This window comes from Canis aureus, chromosome 16 (assembly GCF_053574225.1).
Source record: "Canis aureus isolate CA01 chromosome 16, VMU_Caureus_v.1.0, whole genome shotgun sequence".
NCBI lineage: Eukaryota > Metazoa > Chordata > Mammalia > Carnivora > Canidae > Canis > Canis aureus.
In genome coordinates, this window is record NC_135626.1 from 15,592,474 (window position 1) to 15,617,069 (window position 24,596).

Below are 24,596 nucleotides of genomic sequence, written 5' to 3' on the forward strand. Positions count from 1 at the left end.
CAAATATTTTTTATTTATTTATTTGAGAGAGAAAGAGCATGAATAGAGAAGAGGCAGAGAGAGAGGGAGAAGCAGACTTCCCACTGAGCAGGGAGCCCGATATGGGAGTCTATCCCAGGACCCTGAGATCATGACCTGAGCCGAAGGCAGACGTTTAACCGACTGAGCCACCCAGGCACCCAGAGCAGTATATGTTTTCAACATATACAAATTTCATGCCACAGTTTTGAAGGTCTGAAGTACCAAGTTGGTTTGATGAATTAAACAGTTGACACTTACGAACATATTTATTGCCTTGCCATCTTTATAATAGGTTTTCAGAGTAACACTGAAACCTTTGGAGTACTTTACAAATTCTTTCTTTCAGTATTCAAGTGCGCTGCAGTTCTGGTATTGATACTTCTTGAAGACATTATTCATTTATATTATTTTTTTAAATTTTTATTTATTTATGATAGTCACAGAGACCGAGAGAGAGAGAGAGAGAGGCAGAGACACAGGCAGAGGGAGAAGCAGGCTCCATGCACCGGGAGCCCGACGTGGGATTCGATCCCGGGTCTCCAGGGTCGAGCCCTGGGCCAAAGGCAGGCACCAAACCGCTGAGCCACCCAGGGATCCCTATTCATTTATATTAAATTCTTTTATTACACTAGCTATATCCTGGATTGCAGAAATGTCTCTGTCATTGATCTTATCTGGGATCTTACTGAGACTTTGTTTAAATGTTCATGCCTTTTCATTTAGCTTCTGCAATTCTAGATCTGTTCATTCAGTCATATGCTCTTCTCTATCATTAGCTGCTATTTGAAGGAGGGACTCTGTGAAGTTAATTAAGTTCTACACTTTTTTTTCTCTAAAATTTTCATAACGTCTTGTTTGAGTCCTGGATTTTCTTTTTAAGCCTTAATGAAAGCTGCTTTCAGTATCTGAGCTGCAGACAGGTTTACTCATTCTAGCTCATTAAACATAGGATACATTACTGCATAGAGGGGTGTAGAAACCATGGAAGTGGTTTCAGCTTCATTCTTCATCTCTTCCATTGTCATCCTCATCCAAAAGGCAGCTACAGTAGAACAAGCAGTTCTAAAATTCAGAGGAGGGGTAGCCCGGGTGGCTCAGCGGTTTAGCGCCGCCTTCAGCCCAGGGTCTGATCCTGGAGACCTGCGATCCAGTCCCACGTCAGGCTCCCTGCATGGAGCCTGCTTCTCCCTCTGCCTGTGTCTCTGCCTCTCTCTCTCTGTGTCTCTCATGAATGAATAAATAAATAAACCAATTAAAAAAAATTCAGAGGTGTCTTCATCCACAGCAGTATTTCTTTTTCCTTTTTATGATGAAAGAATAGGGCACAAAGCATATAGTGACTGGCAACTGAGGCACTGATTTCACTTCCCACCTTTATTTATTTATTTTTCAGTAGGCTCTGTGCCCACCAACTCATGACCCCGAGATCAAGACCTGAGCTGAAATCAAAAGTCACATGCTTAACCGACTGAGCCACCCAGGTGCAGATACTTCCCACTTTTAAACTTTCACCATTGGGGCACCGGGATGGCTCAGTTGGTAAAGAAACTAACTTCTTTTTTTTTAAGATTTTACTTATTTATTCATGAGAGACACACAGAGAGAGGCAGAGACATAGGCAGAGGGAGAAGCAGGCTCCCTGGAAGGAGCCCAATGTGGGACTTGATCCCCAACCCCAGGATCATGCCCTGAGCCAAAGACAGATGTTCAACTGCTGAGCCTCCCAGGTGTCCCAAGAAACTGACTCAATTTTGCCTCAGGTCATGGTCTCTGGCTCATAGGATCAAGTCCAGAGTTGGGCTCTGCTCTCAGTGTGGAGTCTGCTTGAGATTCTTTCCCTCTCCTTCTCCCTCTGCCCCTCCCCTTGCTCTCTCTCTTTCTCTCTCTCAAATAAATAAGTAAATAATCCTTAAAAAAGACTTCCACAAAAAAAAAAGACTTCCACTATTTTCTTTTTTTTTTTTATTTTGTGATGTCGAAGATCACTTCTTTTTTTTTAATTTTTATTTATTTATGATAGTCACAGAGAGAGAGAGAGAGGCAGAGACACAGGCAGAGGGAGAAGCAGGCTCCATGCACCGGGAGCCCGACATGGGATTCGATCCCAGGTCTCCAGGATCGCGCCCTGGGCCAAAGGCAGGCACTAAACCGCTGCGCCACCCAGGGATCCCGACTTCCACTATTTTCAGAAGACATAATACTACATACAGAAAACCCCAAAGACTCCACAAAAACTACTTGAACTAATAATCGAACTCAGTAAGGTCACAGGATACAAAATTAATATAAAGAAATCTATTGCATTTCTACACACTAATAATGAAGTTGTAGAAAGAGAAATTAAGAAAACAATCCCATGTATAATTGTACCAAAAATAATAAAATACCTAGGAATAAATTCATACTCATATAGAGTATGAAAGACCCATACTCTGAAAACTATAAAATATGGATGAAAGAAATTGAAGACAACACAAACAAGTGGAAAGACATTTCATGCTCATGGATTGGTAGAACAAATATTGTTAAAATGTCCATACTACCCAAAGCAATCTACAGATTTAATGTAATCCCTATCAAAATACCAACAGTATTTTTCACAGAACTGGAACAAATAATGCTAAAATTTGTATGGAACCATAAAAGGCCCCAAATAGCCAAAGAAGTCTTTTTTTTTTTTAACTTTTTACAACAAAGTTTTATTTTTTTTATATAATACATTTATTTTTTATTGGAGCTCAATTTACCAACATACAGAATACATAACACCCAGTGCTCATCTCGTCAAGTGCCTCCCTCAGTGCCCGTCACCCATTCACCCCCACCGCCTGCCCTCCTCCCCTTCCACCACCCCTAGTTCGTTTTCCAGAGTTAGGAGTCTTTATGTTCTGTCTCCCTTTCTGATATTTCCCACACATTTCTTCTCCCTTCCCTTATATTCCCTTTCACTATTATTTATATTCCCCAAATGAATGAGAACATACAAAGTTTGTCCTTCTCCGATTGACTTACTTCACTCAGCAGCCAAAGAAGTCTTGAAAAAGAAAAACAAATCTGTAGGTATCACAATCCCAGATTTCAAGATATACTACAAAGCTGTAGTAATCAAAACAGTACGGTAGTGGCACAAAAAGAGACACACATATCAATGGAACAAAATAGAGAGCACAGTAATAAACCCACTGTTATATGGTCAGTTAATCTTTGACAAAGGAGGCAAGACTATCTAATGGGAAAAAGATACTCTTTTCAACAAATGGTGTCTGAAAAACTGGAGCAACATGGAAAAGAATGAAACTGGATCACTTTCATACACTATATCCAAAAATAAATCCAAAATGGGGCACCTGGCTGGCTCAGTTGAGGAGGGTGTGACTCTTGATCTTGGATTCATGAGTTTTAAGACCGATGTTAGGTGTAAAAATTACCTGAATAAATAAAATTTAGAAAATCCAAAATGGATTAAGGAGCTAAATGTGAGACCTAATATCATAAAAACCCTGGTTATAGAGCATAGGTGGTAATTTATCTGACACCAGCCATGGCAGCAATGTTCTAGATATGTCTCCTGAGGCAAGGGAAATAAAAGCAGAAATAAACTATTGGGACCACATCAACATGAAAAGCTTGTGCATAGCAACAAACCATCAAAATGAAAAAATAATCTACTGAATGGGAAAGATATTTGCAAATGACATGCCCAACAAAGGGTTAGTATACAAAATATATACATAATTTATACAACTCAACACCAAAACCCCAATCCAATAAAAAATGGGCAGAAGACATGAACAGTTATTTCTCCAAATAAGATAGATGGCCAACAGACACATGAAAAGATGCTCAGCATCATTCATCAGGGAAATGCAAATCAAAACTACAATTAAATATCACCTTACACCTGTGAGAATGCCTAAAATAACACAAGAAACAAGTTTTGGCAAGGAGGTGGAGAAAAAGGAACCCTCTTGCATTATTGGTGGGAATGTAAACTGGTGCAGTCACTGTGAAAAACAGTATGGAACTTCCTCAAAAAGATGAAAATTAGGGATTCCTGGGTGGCTCAGTGGTTGAGTGCCTGCCTTCAGCCCAGGGCGTGATCCTGGAGACCCAGGATCAAATCCCAAGTCAGGCTCACTGCATGGAGCCTGCTTCTCCCTCTGCCTGTGTCTCTGCCTCTCTCTCTCATGAATAAATAAATAAAATCTTAAAAAAAAGATGAAAATTAGAAATACCATGTGATCTAGCAATTCCATTACTGGGTATTTACCCAAAGAATATCAAAAAGATACATGCACACCTATGTTTATTGGAGCATTATTTACAATAGCCATACTATAGAAGTAATCCAAGTGTCTATCAATAGATGAATGGACGAAGATGTGGTATATATACACAATGGAATATTATTAAACCATTAAAAAGAATGAAATCTTGCCACTTGCAGCAACATGGATAGATCTAGAGAATATGATGCCAAGTAAAATAACCAGTCAGAGAAAGACAAATACCATATGATCTCACTCATATGTGCAATTTAAGAAACAAACAAAGGCACCTGTGAGGTTCAGTCAGTTAAGCATCCAACTCTTGATTTCGGCTCAGGACATGGTGTCAGGGTCATGAGATGGAGCCCTGCCTTGGGCTCTGCGCTGGGTAGAGAACCTGCTTAAGACTCTCTCCCTTGACCCCCAACCCACCAACCACATATGTGCACACTCTAACTCTTAAAAAAAAGGAAGAAAAAGAGACAAATCACTCTTTTTTTTTTTTAATACTCCACACCTAGTGTGAAGCTCAACACAGGGCTTGAACTCACAATCCTGAGATCAAAACTTGAGTTGAGATCAAGACTTGAGTTGAGATCAAGAGTTGATTGCCCACCCAGGCACCCCCAAAAGACTCTTAACTATATATACACAAACTGATGGTTAGCAGAGGGGATGTGAGGGAGATGAGTGGAATAGGGAATGAGGATTATGCACTTATTGGGACATCTGGGTGGCTCAGTGGTTGAGCGTCTGCCTTCAGCTCAGGTCAGGATCTTACGTGCACTTATGATAAGCACTGAATAACATATAGAACTGTTGAATCAGGGGATCCCTGATTTGGTGCCTGCCTTTGGCCCAGGGCGCGATCCTGGAGACCCGGGATCGAATCCCACATCGGGCTCCCTGTGTGGAGCCTGCTTCTCCCTCTGCCTCTCTCTCTCTCTCTGTGTGTGTGACTATCATGAATAAATAAATAAATAAATAAAATCTTAAAAAAAAAAATTGTTGAATCACTATATTGTACACCTGAGGGGTGTCTAGGTGGCTCAGTTAGTTAAGCATCTGAGTGTCTTTGGCTCAGGTCATGATCTTAGGGTCCTGGGATCATCCCATGTCCAGGTCTCTGCTCAGCAGGGAGTCGGCTTCTCCCTCTCCCTCTGCCCCTCCCCCTGCTTGTGCTCTCTTTCTCTCTCTCTCAAATAAATAAATAAATAAAAATCCTTTTTTTTTTTAAGATTTCATTATTTCATTTATTTTTTCATGAGAAACAGAGAGAGGCAAAGGGAGAAGCAGGCTCCCTGCAGGGAGCCCTATGTGGGACTGGATCCGAGACCCTGGGGTCACGCCCTGAGCCGAAAGCAGACACTCAACAGCTGAGCCACCCAAGCATCCCCAATAAATAAAAATCGTAATTGTACACCTGAAACTAGGATCGCACTGTATGTTAACTATGCTGAGATTAAAAAATTTAAAAATGTTTGTTTGTTTTTGTTACCTTATCAATTACTGTCTGTTGTTTGTTGAGAGGACAGCAGTAGAGTCAGAGAATCAATCTTGGTTTAAGAGTTCTGCCTTCTCTGATCCCTGGGTGGCTCAGCAGTTTGGAGCCTGCCTTTGGCCCAGGGTGTGAACCTGGAGTCTGGGGATTGAGTCTCACATCCGGCTCCCTACATGGAGCCTGCTTCTCCCTCTGCCTGTGTCTCTGCTTCTCTCTCTGTGTCTCTCATGAATAAATATAACTGATTTTGTAAGTTGATTTTGTGTCTTTCAACTTTACTGAGTTAGTAAGATCTAACACGTTTTGTTTTGTTGAACCTTTAGTATGTATTTTCTGCTTAAAAGGTCAAGTCTAAAAAAAAAAGGTTAAGTCTACAAACAGTAGTCATTTTACTTCTTCCTTTGTAGTTCAAGTGCCTTTTAATTCTTTGTATTTCCTAATTGCTTTGGCTAACAACTTCTAGTACTACACTGAATAGCTGGGGAAAGGAGGCATTTTATCTTTTTCATGATCTTAGGGGGAAAGCTTTCGGTCTCAACATTGAGTATGATGTTACCTGGGGTTTTTTCATATATGGCCTTTATTATGTTGAAGAAGTTCCCTTCTATTCCTAGTTTATTATATTTACTATGAAAGGTCAAATTTTTTTTTAGATTTTATTTTTTACTATTTTACTTTTTTTTTTAATTTTTATTTATTATTTATGATAGTCACAGAGAGAGAGAGAGGCAGAGACATAGGCAGAGGGAGAAGCAGGCTCCATGCACTGGGAGCCCGACGTGGGATTCGATCCCGGGTCTCCAGGATCGCGCCCTGGGCCAAAGGCAGGTGCCAAACCGCTGCGCCACCCAGGGATCCCCACTTTTTTTACTTTTTATTTTTTGTTCATGAGAGAGAAGCAGAGACACAAGCAGAGGGAGAAGCAGGCTCCATGCAGGGAGCCTGACGTGGGGAAGTAGGGACGTGGGACCCGATCCCGGGACCCCAGGGTCCTGACCCCCGAAGGCAGGGCTAAACCGCTCAGCCATCTGGGCTACCCGAGATTTTACTTTTTAAAGTAATCTCCACACCTAGCATGGGGCTTTAATTTACAACTGAAGATGAAGAGTCACATGTTCTACCAACTGAGCCAACCAGGCACCCTTAAAGATTTTACTTTATTTTTTCCAAAGATTTTATTTTATTTTTTTAAGATTTTATTTATTGGGGCAGCTTGGGGGGCTGAGCGGTTAAGCGCCGCCTTCAGCCCAGGGCGTGATCCTGGAGACCTGGGATCGAGTCCCACGTCAGGCTCCCTGCATGGAGCCTGCTTCTCCCTCTGCCTGTCTCTGCCTCTCTCTCTTTCTCTCTCTGTGTGTCTCATGAATAAATAAAAATCTTAAAAAAAAGATTTTATTTATTTATTCACGACACACACACACACACACACACACACATACACACACACACACACACACACAGGCAAAGACATAAGAAGAGGGAGGGGAAGCAGGCTCCTTGCAGGGAGCCCGATGCAGGAGTTGGGCTCTGTGCTGGGGATAGAGTCGGCTTAAGATTCTCTTTCCCTCTGCCCCTCCCCCTGCTCTCTCTCTAAAAAAAAAAGAAAAAAAAAAAAAAAAAAAAAACGATCTCCTTGGGGCAGCCCAGGTGGCTCAGTGGTTTAGCACCGCCCAAGGCCTGATTCTGAAGACCCTGGATTGGGTACCACGTTGGGCTCCCTACATGGAGCCTGCCTCTCCCTCTGCCTGTGTCTCTGCCTCTCTCTCATGAATGAATGAATGAAATCTTTTTTTTTAATGAATGAAATCTTAAAAAAAGAAAAACAACAATGAAGTTTTTTTTTAATTTTATTTATTCATTCATGAGAGACAGAGAGAGAGAGAGAGAGAGAGGTAGAGACCAGGCAGAGGGAGAAGCAGGCTCCATGCAGGGAGCCTGACACGGGACTCGATCCCAGGTCCCCAGGATCACACGTGGGGCTGAAGGCAGCACTAAACCGCTGAGCCACCCCGGTTGCCCTATTTAAGTTTTTTTTTAAATGAATTTTCCATTATTTAGGCATGATTAAGTCACTGGCCATTGGTGACTAACTCAATCCCCAGCTTCTCCCATCCCTGGAGATCAGGAGTAGGGTGGGTAGGTTAAACAATCCTTGGGGGTGCCTGGTTAAGTATCTGACTCTTCAATTCAGCTCAGTTCATGATTTCAAGGTCATGGGATGAAGCTCTAGGTCGGCTCTGTGCTCAGTGCAAAGCCTGCCTGGGATTCTCTCTCTGCCCCTCCCCTGCTCTCGCTCTCTATCTCTCTCTAAAACAAAACAAATCAATGTCTTTTTTTTAAAGATCTAATTTATTTATTCATGAGAGACAGAGAGAGAGGCAGAGACATAGGAAAGGGAGAGGCAGGCTTCTCACAGGGAGCCCAATGAGGGACTAGATAGATTCCAGGACCCCAGGATCATGACCTGAGCGGAAGGCAGATTCTTAACCACTGAGCCACCCAGGCATCCCCTAATCCTATTTTTTGTTAATGGTACTACTAGTACTCATTATCCCAGTGACTCAGTGGGAAGGTGGGAAGTCAATTTTAATTTTTGTCCCTCCTCACAAAATCTACACATCTAATCAGCCTTTTTTTTTTTTTTTTTTTAAGATTTATTTGGGAGAGAGCAGAGAGACTACAAAAGTGAGCATGAGTGGGAATGAAAGTCAGAGGGAGAGGGATAAGCAGGCTCCCTGCTGAGCAGGGAGACCAACACAGCAGCTTTCCCTACCAATCTTTTTTTTTTTTTTTTTTAAGATTTTATTTACTCATTCATGAGAGACAGAGAGAGGCAGAGACATAGACAGAGGGAGAAGCAGATTCCTCACAGGGAGCTGATGAAGGACTGGATCCCCTGATCCTGGGTTCATGACCTGAGCTGAAGGAAGATGCTTAACCGACTGAGCCACTTTGGTGCCCCACAAACCTTTGTAAAAAAAGCTTTTATTGGGACGCCTGGGTGGCTCACCAGTTGAGCCTCTGTCTTCAGCTTGGGCGTGATCCTGGGGACCCAGGATCGAGTCCCACATCGGGCTCCCTGCAGGGAGCTTGCTTCTCCCTCTGCCTATGTCTCTGCTTTTCTCTCTTTCTCTCTCTGTCATGAATGAATAAATAAAATCTTAAAAAAAAAAAAAGACTTTATTTCTTGAGAGACAGAGATTGTGAGCACAAGCTGTGGGGGAGTGGCAAAGGGAGAGGAAGAAGCCGACTCCTCACTGAGCAGGGAGCTCCAATGGGGCTCGATTCCAGGACCCTGGTATCATGACCTGAGCTGAAGGCAGACATTTAACTGACTGATCCACCCAGGCGCCCCAACTTTTTTAAAACATTACTTTTAGGTAATCCCTAAAGCAATGTGGGGTTTGAATTTACAACCTTGAGATCGATTTGCATGCTCTACCAACTGAGCCAGCCAGGTGCCCCCAGCTACAAACTCTTGTGGTTTTTCCCTGCAGTACTATTCCTATTTGTTCTTTCCTTCCTATTCTCATTGCAACAATGTGTTGCCTTTTACCTCTTTTATTGTAGCCTGATAGTTTATTTTTTTAGTTTATTTTTTTTAAGATTTAATTTATCCATGAGACACAAAGAGAGAGAGAGGCAGACACAGGCAGAAGGAGAAGCAGGCTCCATGCAGGGGGCCTGATGCACGACTTGATCCCGGGACTCGAGGATCACTACCTGAGCCGAAGGCAGGCACTAAACCGCTGAGCCACCCAGGGATCCCTTAGCCTGATAGTTTAATCTCTTCTTTAATCACAGGTATACCATCTATTTTGTTTAGTTTTTATTTCATAATCATAAATTTAATTTTGCAATCCAGCTAGACTTGGAGAGGAGTAAGGAAAATATGCAATCCATAGAACTGTAGTGAGAGCACAAAGATTATAGGATATATTTTTTTAAGATTTTATTTATTTATTCATAGAGACAGAGAGAGAGAGAGAGGGGCAGAGACACAGGCAGAGGGAGAAGCAGGCTCCATGCAGAGAGCCCGACGTAGGACTCGATCCAGGGTCTCCAGGATCACACCCTGAGCTGCAGGCGGCGCTAAACCGCTGCACCACCAGGGCTGCCGATTATAGGATATTTTAAGCAGATGGGGTACAGGGGCGCTCTCCTGAGCTATAGAAGTAACAGTCTGTAGTAAAAATACAAGTCAAATTTATTAGACTTGTCCATAGTCAGCAATGTTGATCCTCTTGCTCGTCCTGCCATTCCTGGGCCCATAGCTCTTCATGGCTTCCCCGAAATACATGCCCTCATTCACCTTGCCAAAGACCACATGCTTGGCATCCAACCACTCATTCCTGGCAGTGCGGATGAAAAACTTTGTGTTGGGTCCTCCATTTGCCATGGACAGATGCCAGAATCCGTATGCTTCAGGAAGAAATTCTCATCATCAAATTTCTCCCCATAGATGGAATTGCCACCACTGCAACTTATGACATGTGAAATAACTACCCTGGCACATACAACCCAAATAATCCTGTGAAAGCAGGAATCTTTTTTTTTTCTTCTTAAAGATTTTATTTATTTATTCATGAGAGACAGAGAGAAAGAGAGGCAGAGACACAGGCAGAGGAAGAAGCAGGCTCCATGCAGTGAACCTGATGTAGGACTCGATCCCAGGTCTCCAGGATCACACCCTGGACTGAAGGCAGTGCTACACGCTGAGCCACCCGGGCTGCCCAAAACAGGAATCTTTATAACCAAATCCTTTTATTTTTTAATTTTTTAATTTTTATTTATTTATGATAGTCAGAGAGAGAGAGAGAGAGGCAGAGACACAGGCAGAGGGAGAAGCAGGCTCCATGCACCGGGAGCCCGACATGGGATTCGATCCCGGGTCTCCAGGATCGCGCCCTGGGCCAAAGGCAGGCGCCAAACCGCTGCGCCACCCAGGGATCCCCAAATCCTTTTTCCTTAGTGCTCAGGGCGAGAAAGTTTTCTGCTGTCTTTGGAATTTTGCAAATAATTCAAAGGAGAGGCGGCCCAAGGGCTGAAAGAATGTGGTGGAGTTGACCATGGCTGGGTGGCACAGGTTGTTGCAGGGCGGCAGGTCTGCAAGGCCTGCTGTGCAATCTTTATTAATCTTTTTAAAGTACATCTATGATGGCATCATCCTCCATGCAAAATCATAAAAACATAACTCCCCTGTGCTCACAGAATAACGTGCAAACTTCCTAGTTTACTATCCAAAGCTCTTCATAATTTGGTTTCAGCCTAGTCTTTTTGTTTTTAGTTTGTTTTAGGCAGGCTACATGGCCAACGTGGGGCTTGAACTCAGGACCTTGGGATCAAGATTTGCATGCTTTACACACTAAGCCAACAAGACACTCCCAATCTACCTTTTAAAAAGGATTTTATTTTGAGGGTGGGAGAGAGAGAGAGAGAGAGAGAGAGCCCGCACGAGTAAGCACGTGCGGGGTAGGTGGGGGAGGGGAAGGAGGGGACAGAGAGAGAAGCAGCCTCTCTGCTGGGCAGGGAGCCTGACGGTGACTGGATCCCAGGACCCTGGGGTCATGACCTGAGCTGTAAGCAGATGCTTAACCTACTGAGCCACCCAAGGGCTCCCAATCTCCTTTTATTTTTATTTTTATTTTTATTTATTTATGATAGTCACACAGAGAGAGAGAGAGAGGCAGAGACACAGGCAGAGGGAGAAGCAGGCTCCATGCACCGGGAGCCCGACGTGGGATTCGATCCCGGGTCTCCAGAATGGCGCCCTGGGCCAAAGGCAGGCGCCAAACCGCTGCGCCACCCAGGGATCCCCCAATCTCCTTTTAATTCCACATCTATTGCACACCCTACCACATAGTTTATATTCGAATCTGAGCTTCAGTTTTGCAACCAATACTTATTGAGTACGAGGTGCTGGGAATCCACTAGGAAGCAAAAAAGGCCAGTTCTTTCCCGGTCCTGCCTCCTCAAGCTCGATTTAATCTCGGTCCCACTCTTCCACACCCTGCACTGGACAGGAGACTTCTCTAACAACTTCCTTGTTCCTATCCATGATGGGCTTAAGGCCAAAAAAAAAAAAAAAAAAAAAAAAAACACACAAAAACCCGCGCTAAAAAGAAGAAAAAGATGGCAAAATGGGAAGGCGAGTTGAGGTGTGAAAACCGGGAGGCCCCTCTCCCCTACTATTTATAGCAGACCCTCACTCTTTACCCCGAGTGGAAAGGATGTGAAAAAGGCCCAGCACTGGGCTTGGCTGAGAAAACAGGGGCCAGGTAGGAGAGAAGTTGGGTTTCCTGAGGAAGGCCTGCCATTACAAAGACCACTACAGGTTTCTCCGCCCCCTGGTGCAGGGGTCGGCCCTCGGTTCACGGACCTGGATCCCTCACTCACTCGCTCGCTTCAGGAGCGGTCCAGGCGGGGCCCCCCACCCCGCCCTCTCTCGGGGCTGCTCTCCTCCCAGGCGTCGCAGTTCCCGCCTCAGCTCTCCAACACCCGCGGAGCCCGTGGAGGAGGGACGTCTAGCTGGTTCCAGCGTCTTCGGGCTCAGAGCTCCCGGACCCGCCCCCCGCGCCAGTTGCCAGGGAGCGGTTGCCATAGAGCTGAGCAGTTGTCCGCGTGCGCAGGCGGAAGTCCCGGATTGAGGCGCCGCCATTTTTGCTGCCCGGACACGGAGCGAGAGGCTGAGAGAGTCGGAGACGCTATCCGCTTCCATCCGTCGCGCAGACCCTGCCGGAGCCGCTGCCGCTATGGATGATCGGGAGGATCTGGTGTACCAGGCGAAGCTGGCCGAGCAGGCTGAGCGATACGACGGTAAGTTGGGGGGGCAACAGGGGGCTGGAATTGTCGGACCCTCTGCCGCCGCCCACAGAGGCCGGGAACAGGAGACAAAATGGCGGCATCGCCTCCGAGCCTGGCCGGGGATGTGGATTCGAGAAGTAGGAGATGGCCTGTGGGCTCCCGGAGCGGTGGCAGGCCCCAGGCCCAGGAATTTGATCCCTTTGGTCTCCTCCGCTGCAGACACTGGCGGGCCAGGAGGCCGAGGCGAAAGGGTGGAGGAGTTGGTTGTAAAATGGCGGCTGGGGGGAGGGCGAGTCCCGGGGCGGGGGAGGGGGAGGAGATGGCGGGTGTTATCTCCCGGCGAGCAGTCCCCAGGGGAGCTTCTGGGTCATCTTGGGATGTGGAGAACAATTGGGTGGGGTGATGGGGGAAAGAAACACTCGCCACATGGGGGAGAGTAGCACCAGGAGCTGCAACGCGGACGCCTATCAGGGAAATATGGCGGGTGGGGGCGGTGGCTTTTCCCCGGAGGCCCAGTGTGGGGCGGCGGCTGTGGAGGCTCACAAAGGAGAATCCTTGCGAGCGGAGGGCAGCTTTGGGTGCGTGGTGGAGGGCAGTCTTGGATGAGGGCTGAGGAAGGACCGTGAGAATCACTGCAGTTCATCTTTGAGCAGAGGCCAACTGAGATGCTGCGATCGGATTTCCTTTCTGTAGGCCGGCACATCTCGTGTTGAGGGTATTCCAGGCTTTATGTTCAACCTCGCCTTCTGGGGAGGTCTAGAAAAATCTCACGATCCCTTTCCTCAGACTTACCCTGGAGAGCTCAAAGTTCCTGTAAGCATTTTCTTGCACCGTTAGTTACGGGTTCTGGTGGATACAGCTTTGTACAGGAAACAAGGAGACCATGGCTTAGTCCCTCAATTGCCCAGGCCTCAGTTTACCAGTCTTTAAAAATGATGACTTTCGTGTTTACACTAGACGCGCCGCTGTGACAAATGGAAAGACCTGTTGGAAAATAAAGTTATTTCAAATAACGTTTAGTAACTGTGTTTTGGTTGACTCCCCGGGCTTGGAATGGGTGTTTATACTTCATTGGGAATCTTAACCTATCCCAAGCAATCGCCCGAGGCTTGGGTTTTTGGATTTTGAACATAAGGCTTCCCAGCAGATCCTATTTTATTTTTTCTATTTTAAATAAATGGCTTTGTGTACAGATTTGAACAGTTCTTTGTTCATTGGTTCTTTGCCCCTAAAGGTTCTTTAGTCCTTTTTTTCAGAACTTGATCGAAATGTCCATTGTGTCCGTTTAGTCAGTCTCAGGCTGCTGCTTTTTAAAATTGCCCCCCACTCCCTCCATTTTGGGTCTAGGTACTTGAATTACCCCCATATCCGTTAGATTGTAGTATTATAAAGACACAAATTCTTATATGTGGCTTCTGTGGTTTTAATGCTGTCTGGGGTGAGACAAGGTTGGAATCAAGTGCCATTGATCTTCAGATTTTTTTCGTAATTACTGTGAAGCCACTTTTTCAAAACATTATGTAGGGCCCTTGCTTTCCTTGAATGCCAGATTGGTCATGTGAATAGCCTCAGGGGTAGTCCCAGTACATCCTCATACCTTAGGATTCAGGAATTTGAAAATCAGGAAAAAAGCCCAAGAACTCAAAATGAGGAAAAGCGTAGTGCACTAAATTTCGTTTTGTAAATCCTTAAATGTCTGCAGTATTGAAGGAGATTCTTGTTGGGAGGGGGAGGGAAAAAAGATGAGGAAGTACAGCTCAAGGTCAGATTTGTCCTTAATTCAATGTTTAAAAGTGAAACAGTGTAGGTGTGCTGGTAGTGGAAGTTTTTTTTCTTCTTCCCCCTTGTGCACCAAATGGGTTCCTCTGGTAATGCATTGGTGTCCTTGGGAGAAAACTTGAAATTATATTTGAGTGCTTTTTGGTCTGTAAGGATTTAGGCTTTGGCTAAACTTTCTGGGATAACAAAAAGGACGTGCAGGAAGGTTTTTTGTGTCTTTCTTAAAATTTGTTTTAAAAACTTAATTTAGAAGCCCCTGGTTGTAGCTTTCAAATAAGTGCCAGTTTAGTGATTATATTTTGTAGTTGGGTGCTGCGGAATTTTAATGAAAGTCCTTTTTTGGTTATTCAGCATAGCACTGTATAGAGAGAGCCACATCATTAAGTTATTTAAATGTTGTGTCTCCTTCAGGATATAAAGGGGGAAGAATATAGGATCTACCAGGTAGGAGGGACTTATTGGAAAGGAAGAAAAGGAAGGCAGTCATCAGGAATCAGCCTCTACCTGTGTCCATTCCCTTATTGGGTGCAATAATTAACTTTTGTTTGTGGTGACAAAAATTCCCCATAGTTTTAGTCACCGAACAGTATGTGGTTGGGGAGTGGAAGAAAGGAAAAGTGAGTCTGAATGATTTGGGTTTGGATGCTTTGATGTAAGGACTGGCTTTTCTTGTTCCTGCAGTATCTTTTATTTTGCATACTCTGTTGAACCTAATACTTCTGTGTAGCATTATTTAATTATATTTTGGGGAATTGGAATCAATTTATATGGATTACTTAATCGTACTAGAGGAAGAGCTAAGTTGTGTTCAGGAAAAAGACACTTGTGGGTTGCAGATAGGAAATAGGAAGTTTGGAGCTATGACTCTTCACATTGAACATCCTTTGAAGATTAAATGTAGCCTCTCATCACTTATGAAGTCTGTAGTCTAAGAAGTAGTTTTTATAACATTCGTAGCCATATGAAGCAAATCTATCACCTTTTAGTATTCCTGAACCAAATTTACGTTCCCATAAAGAGAAGTAGTCACATTTTTCAGTGTAGAGGGGGCAGCATAAAGTACATTTGGGTTTGTGGGGTAGTTGCTGGTTTTGTCCTTTCCTTACCTTTTCCCTGTGATGATTGACTCTGGGGGTAAGGGTAAAGTTTTGATGGTCACTTTTGCTTCATTCTGTATGTGAGTGCCTCAATATTAGAAATGCATCTATTCTGAGTCACTTACTTGAGAGCTGTCCTTTTAAAACACCAGAGTCTCATCTCTAGCTTATTTTGGTAGTCGGTGAAGGGTGGGGACATATTTTGAAATAACTCTTTAATACACGTTAGGAAAAAATGGGTAAATAGTAATTTTTTTTAAAGGTTTTATTTATTCATGAGAGACACGGAGAGAGAGGCAGAGACATAGGCAGAGGGAGAAGCAGGCTCCACGCAGGGAGCCCGATGTGGGACTCGATCCCAGGACTCCAGGATCACGCCCTGAGCCAAAGGCAGATGCTCAACTGCTGAGCCACTCAGGCATCCCAATAGTAATTTTTTTTAAAGATGTATTTGTTTTAGAGAGTGGGGAAGAGGAGGGGGTGCCCTTGTGGCTTAGTCAATTGTCTGCCTTTGGTTAGTTAGGGTCATGATCCTGGGGTTCTGGGATCGAGCCCCATGTTAGGCTTCCTGCTCAGAGGGGAACCTGTTTCTCCCTCTGCTCGCTCTCTCATGCTCTCTGTCTCAAATAAGTGAATAAAATATTAAAAAAAAAAAAAAAAAGAGGGTGTGGTAGAGGCAGGAGAGAGAATCCTAAGCAGACTCCTTGCCCATTTCGGAGCCCGGGGAGCCTGGAGTAGGGCTTGATTTCAGGACCCTGAGATCATAACCTGAGCTGAACCCAAGAGTCCTGTTTAACCAAGTGAGCCACCCAGGCACCCCAACAAATCAACTTTATTTCATTTATTTATTTATTTATTTATTTATTCATTCATTCATTCATTCATTCATTCATGACAGATGCACAGAGAGGCAGAGACACAAGCAGAGGGAGAAGCAGGCCCCATGCAGGGAGCCCCATGTGGGACTCGATCCTGGGACTCCAGGATCACGCCCTGGGCTGAAGGCAGGCACTAAACAGCTGAGCCATCCCCGCAAATTAATTTTAAGTAGTGACTTTATTTTTTTAATTTATTTTTTTAATGTATTTTTTTATTTTTATTTTTTAATTTATGATAGAGAGAGAGAGGCAGAGACATAGGCAGAGGGAGAAGCAGGCTCCATGCACCTGCAGAGGGAGAAGCAGGCTCCATGCACCGGGAGCCCGACGTGGGATTCGATCCCGGGTCTCCAGGATCGCGCCCTGGGCCAAAGGCAGGCGCCAAACAGCTGTGACACCCAGGGATCCCTATTTTTTTAATTTTTTAAAGATTTTATTTATTCATGGGAGACACACAGAGACATAGGCATAGGGAGAAGCAGGCTCCTTGTGGGGAGCTTGATGCAGGATGCAGGACTCGATACTGGATCATGACCTGAGCCAAAGGCAGATGCTCAACCACTGAGCCACCCAGGCGTCTCTAAGTAATGAGGTGTTTTTTTTTTGTTTTTTTTTAATTTTATTTATTTATTCATGAGAGACACACACAAACACAGAGAGAGAGAGAGACAGCGAGCGGGAGAGAAAGGCAGAGACATAGGCAGAAGGAGGAGCAGGCTTCATGCAGGAAGCCTGATGTGGGACTCGATCCGGATCCCCAGACTCGGGATCATACCCTGAGCCAAAGGCAGATGCTCAACCACTGAGCCACCCAGGCATCCCTCTAAGTAATGAGTTTTTTTTTTTTTTTTTTTTTTAATTTTTATTTATTTATGATAGTCACAGAGAGAGAAAGAGAGAGAGGCAGAGACATAGGCAGAGGGAGAAGCAGGCTCCATGCACCGGGAGCCTGATGTGGGATTCGATCCCGGGTCTCCAGGATCGCGCCCTGGGCCAAAGGCAGGCGCCAAACCGCTGCGCCACCCAGGGATCCCAGTAATGAGTTTAAAACAGGTTGCTATCCTTTGACTGTAGGCCAGTAATAATTTTTATTATTGCTACTTCAGTTAATGGAGTTAACTTTATCGGATATATTTTTTTCTGTATCAGATAATGCAATAGGTCACTTTTAGTCTTCATATTTAAAGCAGATGCTGTTGTGTGTAGAGGTCTTTTTAGTGCTTCAAAAAGAAAGTTTTTTTTTTTTTTGTTAAGTAAATTATACTACACATGAGGCTTGAACTCACCACCGATTCCAAGATGAGGAGTCACATGCTCCACCAACTGAGCCAGCCAGGCACCTCTACTTCATACTTTTATCCAGTATTGTGCATAGTGGGCAAACTTTCACGTTATTTTGTTGGTTTTCCAAACTATGGAATATAATGAAATCATTGTAATTTGAGATGATGGGAGTACATTCTTATTACTGTGGACATTCCTAGGCATTCTTTGTACCTTTTTTTATTAAAGATTTTATTTATTTGAGAGAGAGGGAGTGCTCATACACATAGGTGGGGGAGGGGAAGCGGACTCCCTACTCCCTGATGTCAGGCTCCATCTTAAGACCCCGCAGTCATGACCCCCCAGTGGAAGTCAGACGATGCTTAACAGACTGAGCACCCAGGCACCCCCTTTTCAGTTTCATATGAAAAGGTCTCAATTTGAATTCTACTTTGAGGTAGAACACATAATCTGAGCAAAATTTGGACTAAATACAAGAAAACACATTGAAAGTTTATACAAACAAGCAGGCTTTTGATAATTAGCTAATAGCTTAGTCAAGGGAATATGAAATATTTAAAAATATTTCTTGACTTTTATCTGTTACACTAAGTGAATTTTCAGTCTAGTAACTTAATGTACCTAATTTTACAGATGAGTTGGCAATACTTTTAAGAAGTTGATCTGAAAGCATAATTTTATTTTATTTTTTTTTAAAGATTTTATTTATTTATTCATGAGAGAGACACACAGAGAGAGGCAGAGACACAGGCAGAGGGAGAAGCAGGCTCCATGCAGGGAGCTTGACGTGGGACTCGATCCGGGGTCTCCAGGATCATATCCCGGGCTGAAGGTGGCGCTAAACCACTGAGCCATCTGGGCTGCCCTGAAAGCATAATTTTATTTATTTATTTATTTATTTATTTATTATTTTTTTGAAAGCATAATTTTTTTTTTTTTAAAGATTTTTTTATTTATTTATTCATGATAGTCACAGAGAGAGAGAGAAAGAGGCAGAGACACAGGCAGAGGGAGAAGCAGGCTCCATGCACCCGGGGCCCGATGTGGGATTCGATCCCGGGTCTCCAGGATCGCGCCCTGGGCCAAAGGCAGGCGCCAAACCGCTGCGCCACCCAGGGATCCCTGAAAGCATAATTTTAAAAGAAGAAGTCTGTAAGGGTGAGTTTGCTTTTTTTTTTTAATTTTATATTTAAGCATATGTATCTTAAAGTAATGACAGGAGCAGCGTAATGGTTAAATTTTTAAACTGTTTAATCCCACACTTATATAGAACTTGACGTTTCACAAGCTTTTTTTTTTTTTACTTCATGCATCAGTGAACTAGATGATGTTATTTCTTTTTTAGGGTTCAGGAAAGTGAATTTGAGATTTACTGTTTTTTTTTCCCTCTGTCATATGACTGGTTGGCTAGTAAATGGCAAAGCCAGAACTTGTCTGCTGACCTTTAGACCAGTACTCTTATTTCTCCTAAGCCACTGACAAAAATCCTATGTGTAACTAAGTAAGGTGGTACCTTGGGGGGAGTGTGTGCGCTTATTTCTTTAGCAGTTACTTCAAATAATATGTCTGTGCTTATGACCTGTATCCATCATAAACATTAGAATATCGTCATGTTTTTATGAAGAAACATTGTGGTTTCAAAAAAAAAAAATCCCATCTTGAGGCACCTGGCTAGCTCAGTGAGAAGAGCATGTGACTCTTGATCTTGGGATCATGAGTTTGAACCCCACATTGGGTGTAGAGATTACTACAAACAAAAAATCCCATCTGAAGACACAGTGAATGAAATTAGAATGAGGGATTTTAGGTAGTCGCAAAATGTGTGTTTGCTTGCATATGGTTTCCTTGGCTTGTCATGATGTCTGAGCTATGGCTAATGGCCTGCATTTCTGTAAATTGGTTATAACACATCCTTCCTTCACCCCCACTTTTGTCTTGATGGATGTAGCCTTTTAGTTAATGATGTAGTATAACACTCTTAGGAGGGAGAAAGGTTGGCAATAAATTTGCAAATGTTTCAAATACCAGCTTAGATAGCTGTCAAACAATCCATTAAGAGGTAATGAGGGACAGTAACAAAGAATTATGTCTACTGTTTCTGAAATGATCAGTTAACACTTTGGTAACAGTTAAATACTGATGTACCTTAGATGGCAAATTGGTTTGTCAATGTAATTCTGTGGTTTGAGCTCATTAACTAAATATTCTTGTTAGGCTACATGATAATAACTGGGTCATAATAACTCATGATAATTAAAGGGTCATCATAATTTATCATTCAAATCAGGATGCCTTGAAACAAAGGGGTACCAATTCATAGTGCTGGGACAGTAAACATAAACTAGGATTGTTCTGAGCTGCCAACTTGCCTTATGGTTATCATACTTAGACCATTTGTTCTACTCCTTTAGATTCATATAAAAGTTTCTATGGTTTTCATTTTTGTTATTTTTTAGATTTTACTCATTCATGAGAAAAAGAGAGAGAGGCAGAGACCTAGGCAGAAGGAGAAGGAGGCTCCTCACAGGGAGCCCTTGTGGAACTGGATCCTGGGACCTTAGGATCATGCTCTGAGCCGAAGGCAGGTGCTCAACTGCTGAGCCATCCAGGCATCCCAAAAGTTCCTAAGCTTTGTCCATCCTCTCTACCACAGAGGTATCTTAGATTTAAGTCCCCTTCTTTCTGAAATGAAGTTAACATTTGACAGAATATAAGAGAAATCAAAAGCAAAGTGGAAGATTTCCTTCTCCCCTCTCCCCCAGTTGGGAACTGGAAAAGTCAAGGATATGAGTAGTTGCTGAAAATAGAGCATGCTGGCATACCAACTAGTCAACCTGACTGATAGTATGGTGTCAGAGCCAAGTATGTTGGTTTTATGTATGTCTACCTTGAGCTAGATCAGTGTTTAAAAATACTTAGGTATTAGTGGCAGTGTCTATCCTTAAGCTCAGAACTTTTCTCCCAAATACATTTTTATAGTCCATCCATACATGACTATTTGTTTAGAACACTGAATTTTGTTTGATTTAGAAAACATGGCTATGATCCTGGTTTATCTTGTTTGAAATTTAATCTTGAATTTATTGCCATTTTTCCAGTGATCTAGCACGATGGCCTGGCAGTCATAGGTAGGCTTGATTTGTGATCAGGTCAAGATTTTATCCAGCTAAAGCAGTATGAAATATATTTAACTTTTTTCTTTGTATATAAAATTTGAAGGAGACACTTTGTACTAAGGGTTATGACTATTTCATACTTTGACAGATGCAGTATAGTGCAAAGGCTTCGGAATCATCTGGATTCCTTGTCTAATAGAATGGCATTTATTTATTATTTATTTATTTATTATTATTTTTAATTTTTTAATTTTTTTAATATTTTTTTTTATAGAATGGCATTTAAAGATACCTATCTTAAAAAAAATAAAGATACCTATCTTGTCTGCTTATTTACAGGGTTATGAAATTACAGGCTATAGTAAACGGCAGAGTATAATATTTGTCAGGTAGTATTATTTATTGTGAAAAATTCCTGTTTTCCAGTGTGAAAGATGAAGTAAATGTTTTTGCCACTGATATACTATGTCATACTAAATATGACCTACCTTTGGGACCAACCTATTACGATAAAAAAAAATCAACTAAGGGGCCCCTGAGTGGCTCAGTGGTCGAGATCTGCCTTCAGCCCAGGGCATGATCCTAGAGTCCTGGGGTCCAGTCCCACGTCAGGCTCCCTGCATGGAGCCTGCTTCTCCTTCTGCCTATGTCTCTGCCTCTCTCTGTGTGTCTCTCATGAATAAATAAGTAAAATTTTTTTTTTTTAATTTTTATTTATTTATGATAGTCACACACAGAGAGAGAGAGGCAGAGACACAGGCAGAGGGAGAAGCAGGCTCCATGCACCAGGAGCCCGACGTGGGATTCGATCTTGAGTCTCCAGGATCGTGCCCTGGGCCAAAGGCAGGCGCCAAACCGCTGCGCCACCCAGGGATCCCAATAAGTAAAATATTTTTAAAAAATTAATTTTCAAAATCCTTAATTGTAACTTAAATCTGAAAATTTGCATATCCTGAAAGTGAAGGTGGCTAAATAATTCCAAAGCAGTATAATCTATAATTTGGCCATGTTGAGCTGGTGTGTAGTTCTTTTGTTTGTGTGTAGTTCTTTTGATAGTAATTTCAGGTTAATATCAGGAGAATATTCCTGTCTCCCTGGCAAATACAACTTGTATATGCATTTGGAATGAAAGGTTCCATAGAATAATAAAAAATAAAGTAATTTAGAGTTAAAATATTTTTGTTAAAGTAGTCTCAGATTACTGACTAGGAACATAATGATACTACATATAACAAATTTTGTGAAATGTGATTTTAAAAGCTTAGTGTAAGTTAGCCTTGAGCAGTGAATGGATTCTGATTAATAGAAAGCTACCAATTAGTATGACAATCCTTAGTGGTTAGTCATTTGAGGTTCTTGTAGGACCTTGGAATGATTATTGTGAACACCTTTTTGTGGTAGAAATGTGCTACTTAAGAATTTGTGTGATTGATTTTTGTGTGTGTGTGTGATTGATTTTTTAAAAGATTTTATTAACTAGAATGAGCAGGAGAAGGGCCAGAGGGACAAGCAGATCCCCCACCCCTTAGGCAAGGAGTCCAATGAAGGGCTTGATCCCAGGACCCAGAGATGACCTAAACTGAAGTCAGACACTCAACTGACTGAGCCACCCAGGGGCCCCTTAGTTGATTTTTTTTTATCGTAATAGGTTGGATTGTAAATTGAGTAATAAAACTTTTATAAAAGTATTACCATGAAAATTTCAAAACATTGTGGACTCTTTTTTTCATTGTGCACTCTACTAGAAAATATCACTTGATGGTTAAAATCCTGTTTATAGATTTTCCAAAAGGAATTCATTAATGAAGTCTTTTCTGTGCAGTATAGACTTCTTTCTCACAACTTTAAAACTGCTTAAATTTTGATGATTTCTAGTCTCTTCAGACTTAAGAAAAGTCAAATTAATAAATCTGAATAAGTAGTACAACTTTTCTCTTAAACTGTATCAGTATAAGGATTACTTCTTAATTCAGGGAGCCTGCCAGGGAGCCTGATGCAGGACTGGGATCTCATCCTGAGCCAAAGGCAGATGCTCAACCACCTAGCACGCAGGTGTCCCTCTTTGTACTCTTTTTTTTTTTTTTTTTTGTATACTCTTTTTTATTCTACCATAGCTAAACATATTTGGCTTCTTGAGGGAATATCCTCTTAAATTCTAAGGAAAAATCTTCTGTTTTGATAGAGTAAGAGGGAATTCCCCACCTCCTCCAATTTTGAGACTGATGGGAGAGGCACTTTATTTTTTTTTTTTAAAAACTTTTTATTGGAGTTCAATTTGCCAACATTTAGCATAACACCCAGTGCTCCCGCCATTGCCCCCCTCAGTGCCCATCACCCAGTCACCCCAACCCCCCGCCCACCTCCCTTTCCACTTAACCCCTTGTTCGTTTCCCAGAGTTAGGTGTCTGAGAGGTACTTTATTGTAGTCAAAATGGTAGACTCTAGGTAGAAGGTTGTCTTGTTTTCTACCTAACAGCTTAATTGGTAAGGTTTTAATTCTTTAGAAGAATGCTTGAACTTTTTTTCGTTTCTAGGCAAGATAGTTAATTTACAGTGAGAAGTACTTCTGTTTACCAGAAAGAAAAATTGTATTTGCTTGAATGTCAAAGATTGTTTTGAAAAGCCTCAGTATTCAGAGCATTAAAAGTAAGTCCTAGGGATGCCTGGGTGGCTCAGTGGTTGAGTGTCTGCCTTTTCCTCAGGGCTGTGATCCTGAAGTACCGGGATCGAGTCCCACTTTGGGTTCCTTGCATGGAGTTTGCTTTTCCTTCCTCTATGTCTCTGCCTCTCTCTGTGTCAACCATGAATAAATAAAAGTCTTTAAAAGAAAGGAAATTTGACAAATCGGTATATTAAAAAAATAAGTTCCAAATTCCAAAGGCATTTGACGAATGCAAATTGAGATCTAACTATGTACCAGGCACTACCAAGACATTTGGGAGAGTCCCTTTAAGGAGCTTATATTGTGGTAAATGTATAAATACTTTTAGAATTATTCTTCTGTTAGTATATGTAATTGTTAACTTGGATTAGTAACAACAGTGGTGTTGCACATAAGGCACTAAACTTGGGCAGCCAGGGTGGCTTTGCGGTTTAGCGCCCCCTTCAGCCCAGGTCCTGATCCTGGAGACCTGGGATCGAGTCCCATGTCGGGCTCCCTGCATGGAGCCTGCTTCTCCCTCTGCCTCTCTCTCTCTGTCTCTCATGAACAAATAAATAAGATCTTTAAAAAAAAAAAAAATTAAGGCACCCTACTTGATGCTGATCCTTGCCCTGAATCAAAGACTGTAGAAAACTACAAGTGTTTTTTTTTTTTTTTTTTAAAGATTTTATTTATTTAATCATGAGAGAGAGAGGCGGAGAAGCAGGCTCTACTACTGGGCCCCGGGGCTAAACCGCTGAGCCACCTGGGCTTCCCCTCTTTTTTTTTTTTTCTTTCCTTATGTAGGCTCCACGCCCAGCATGGAGTCCAACATGGGGCTTGAACTCACAATCCTGAGATCAAGACCTGAGCTGAGATTAAGAGTCAGATGCTTAACTGACTAAGCTACCCAGGTGTCCTTTATATGTGCTTGCTGTATTGACTACTAATTGTCAAGTGGTGCTAACAAATCGAAAAGCTTTACAAATTTTTCATTGACTCTGTAATTATAAAACTCTATAATAATACCATTTACTATTAACAATTATGCCAGAAACTTACCATTCCTCTCATCCTCAAAACAAAACAAAGAAACACCCTGCAAAGTAGATATACCACCCATTTTACAGGTAAGGTTTAAGAACTTCAGGAGAGGTTTGGGTAATCGGTAACCTCATTGAGATCTCTCATTCCCGGCTGGTAAGAC

The 24,596-nt window shown here is 42.6% G+C and overlaps 1 protein-coding gene, 1 long non-coding RNA gene and 1 pseudogene across 4 annotated transcripts in view; 1 reads left to right on the forward strand and 2 right to left on the reverse strand.

Moving 5' to 3' along the window:
* Positions 1-213: 213 nt before the first annotated feature.
* On the reverse strand, positions 214-1,053 carry LOC144285260 (programmed cell death protein 10-like; annotated as a pseudogene).
* A 10,619-nt stretch (positions 1,054-11,672) lies between these two features.
* On the reverse strand, positions 11,673-13,249 carry LOC144285955 (uncharacterized). The gene is made up of 2 exons (XR_013354086.1): positions 12,187-13,249; positions 11,673-11,854 (listed from the first exon to the last, which is right to left on the reverse strand). It is a non-coding gene; the product is annotated as an uncharacterized LOC144285955 (long non-coding RNA).
* YWHAE (tyrosine 3-monooxygenase/tryptophan 5-monooxygenase activation protein epsilon) overlaps positions 12,424-24,596 on the forward strand; it is a 55,457-nt gene continuing 43,284 nt past the window's right edge. The window contains exon 1 of one of the 3 annotated variants that reach the window (XM_077851806.1): positions 12,424-12,606. In XM_077851806.1, the coding sequence (XP_077707932.1) occupies positions 12,543-12,606 (64 nt within the window). In that variant the 5' untranslated portion in view covers positions 12,424-12,542. The remainder of the gene's footprint in view (positions 12,607-24,596) is intronic. The other 2 variants (XM_077851808.1, XM_077851810.1) reach the window with 2 other exon arrangements.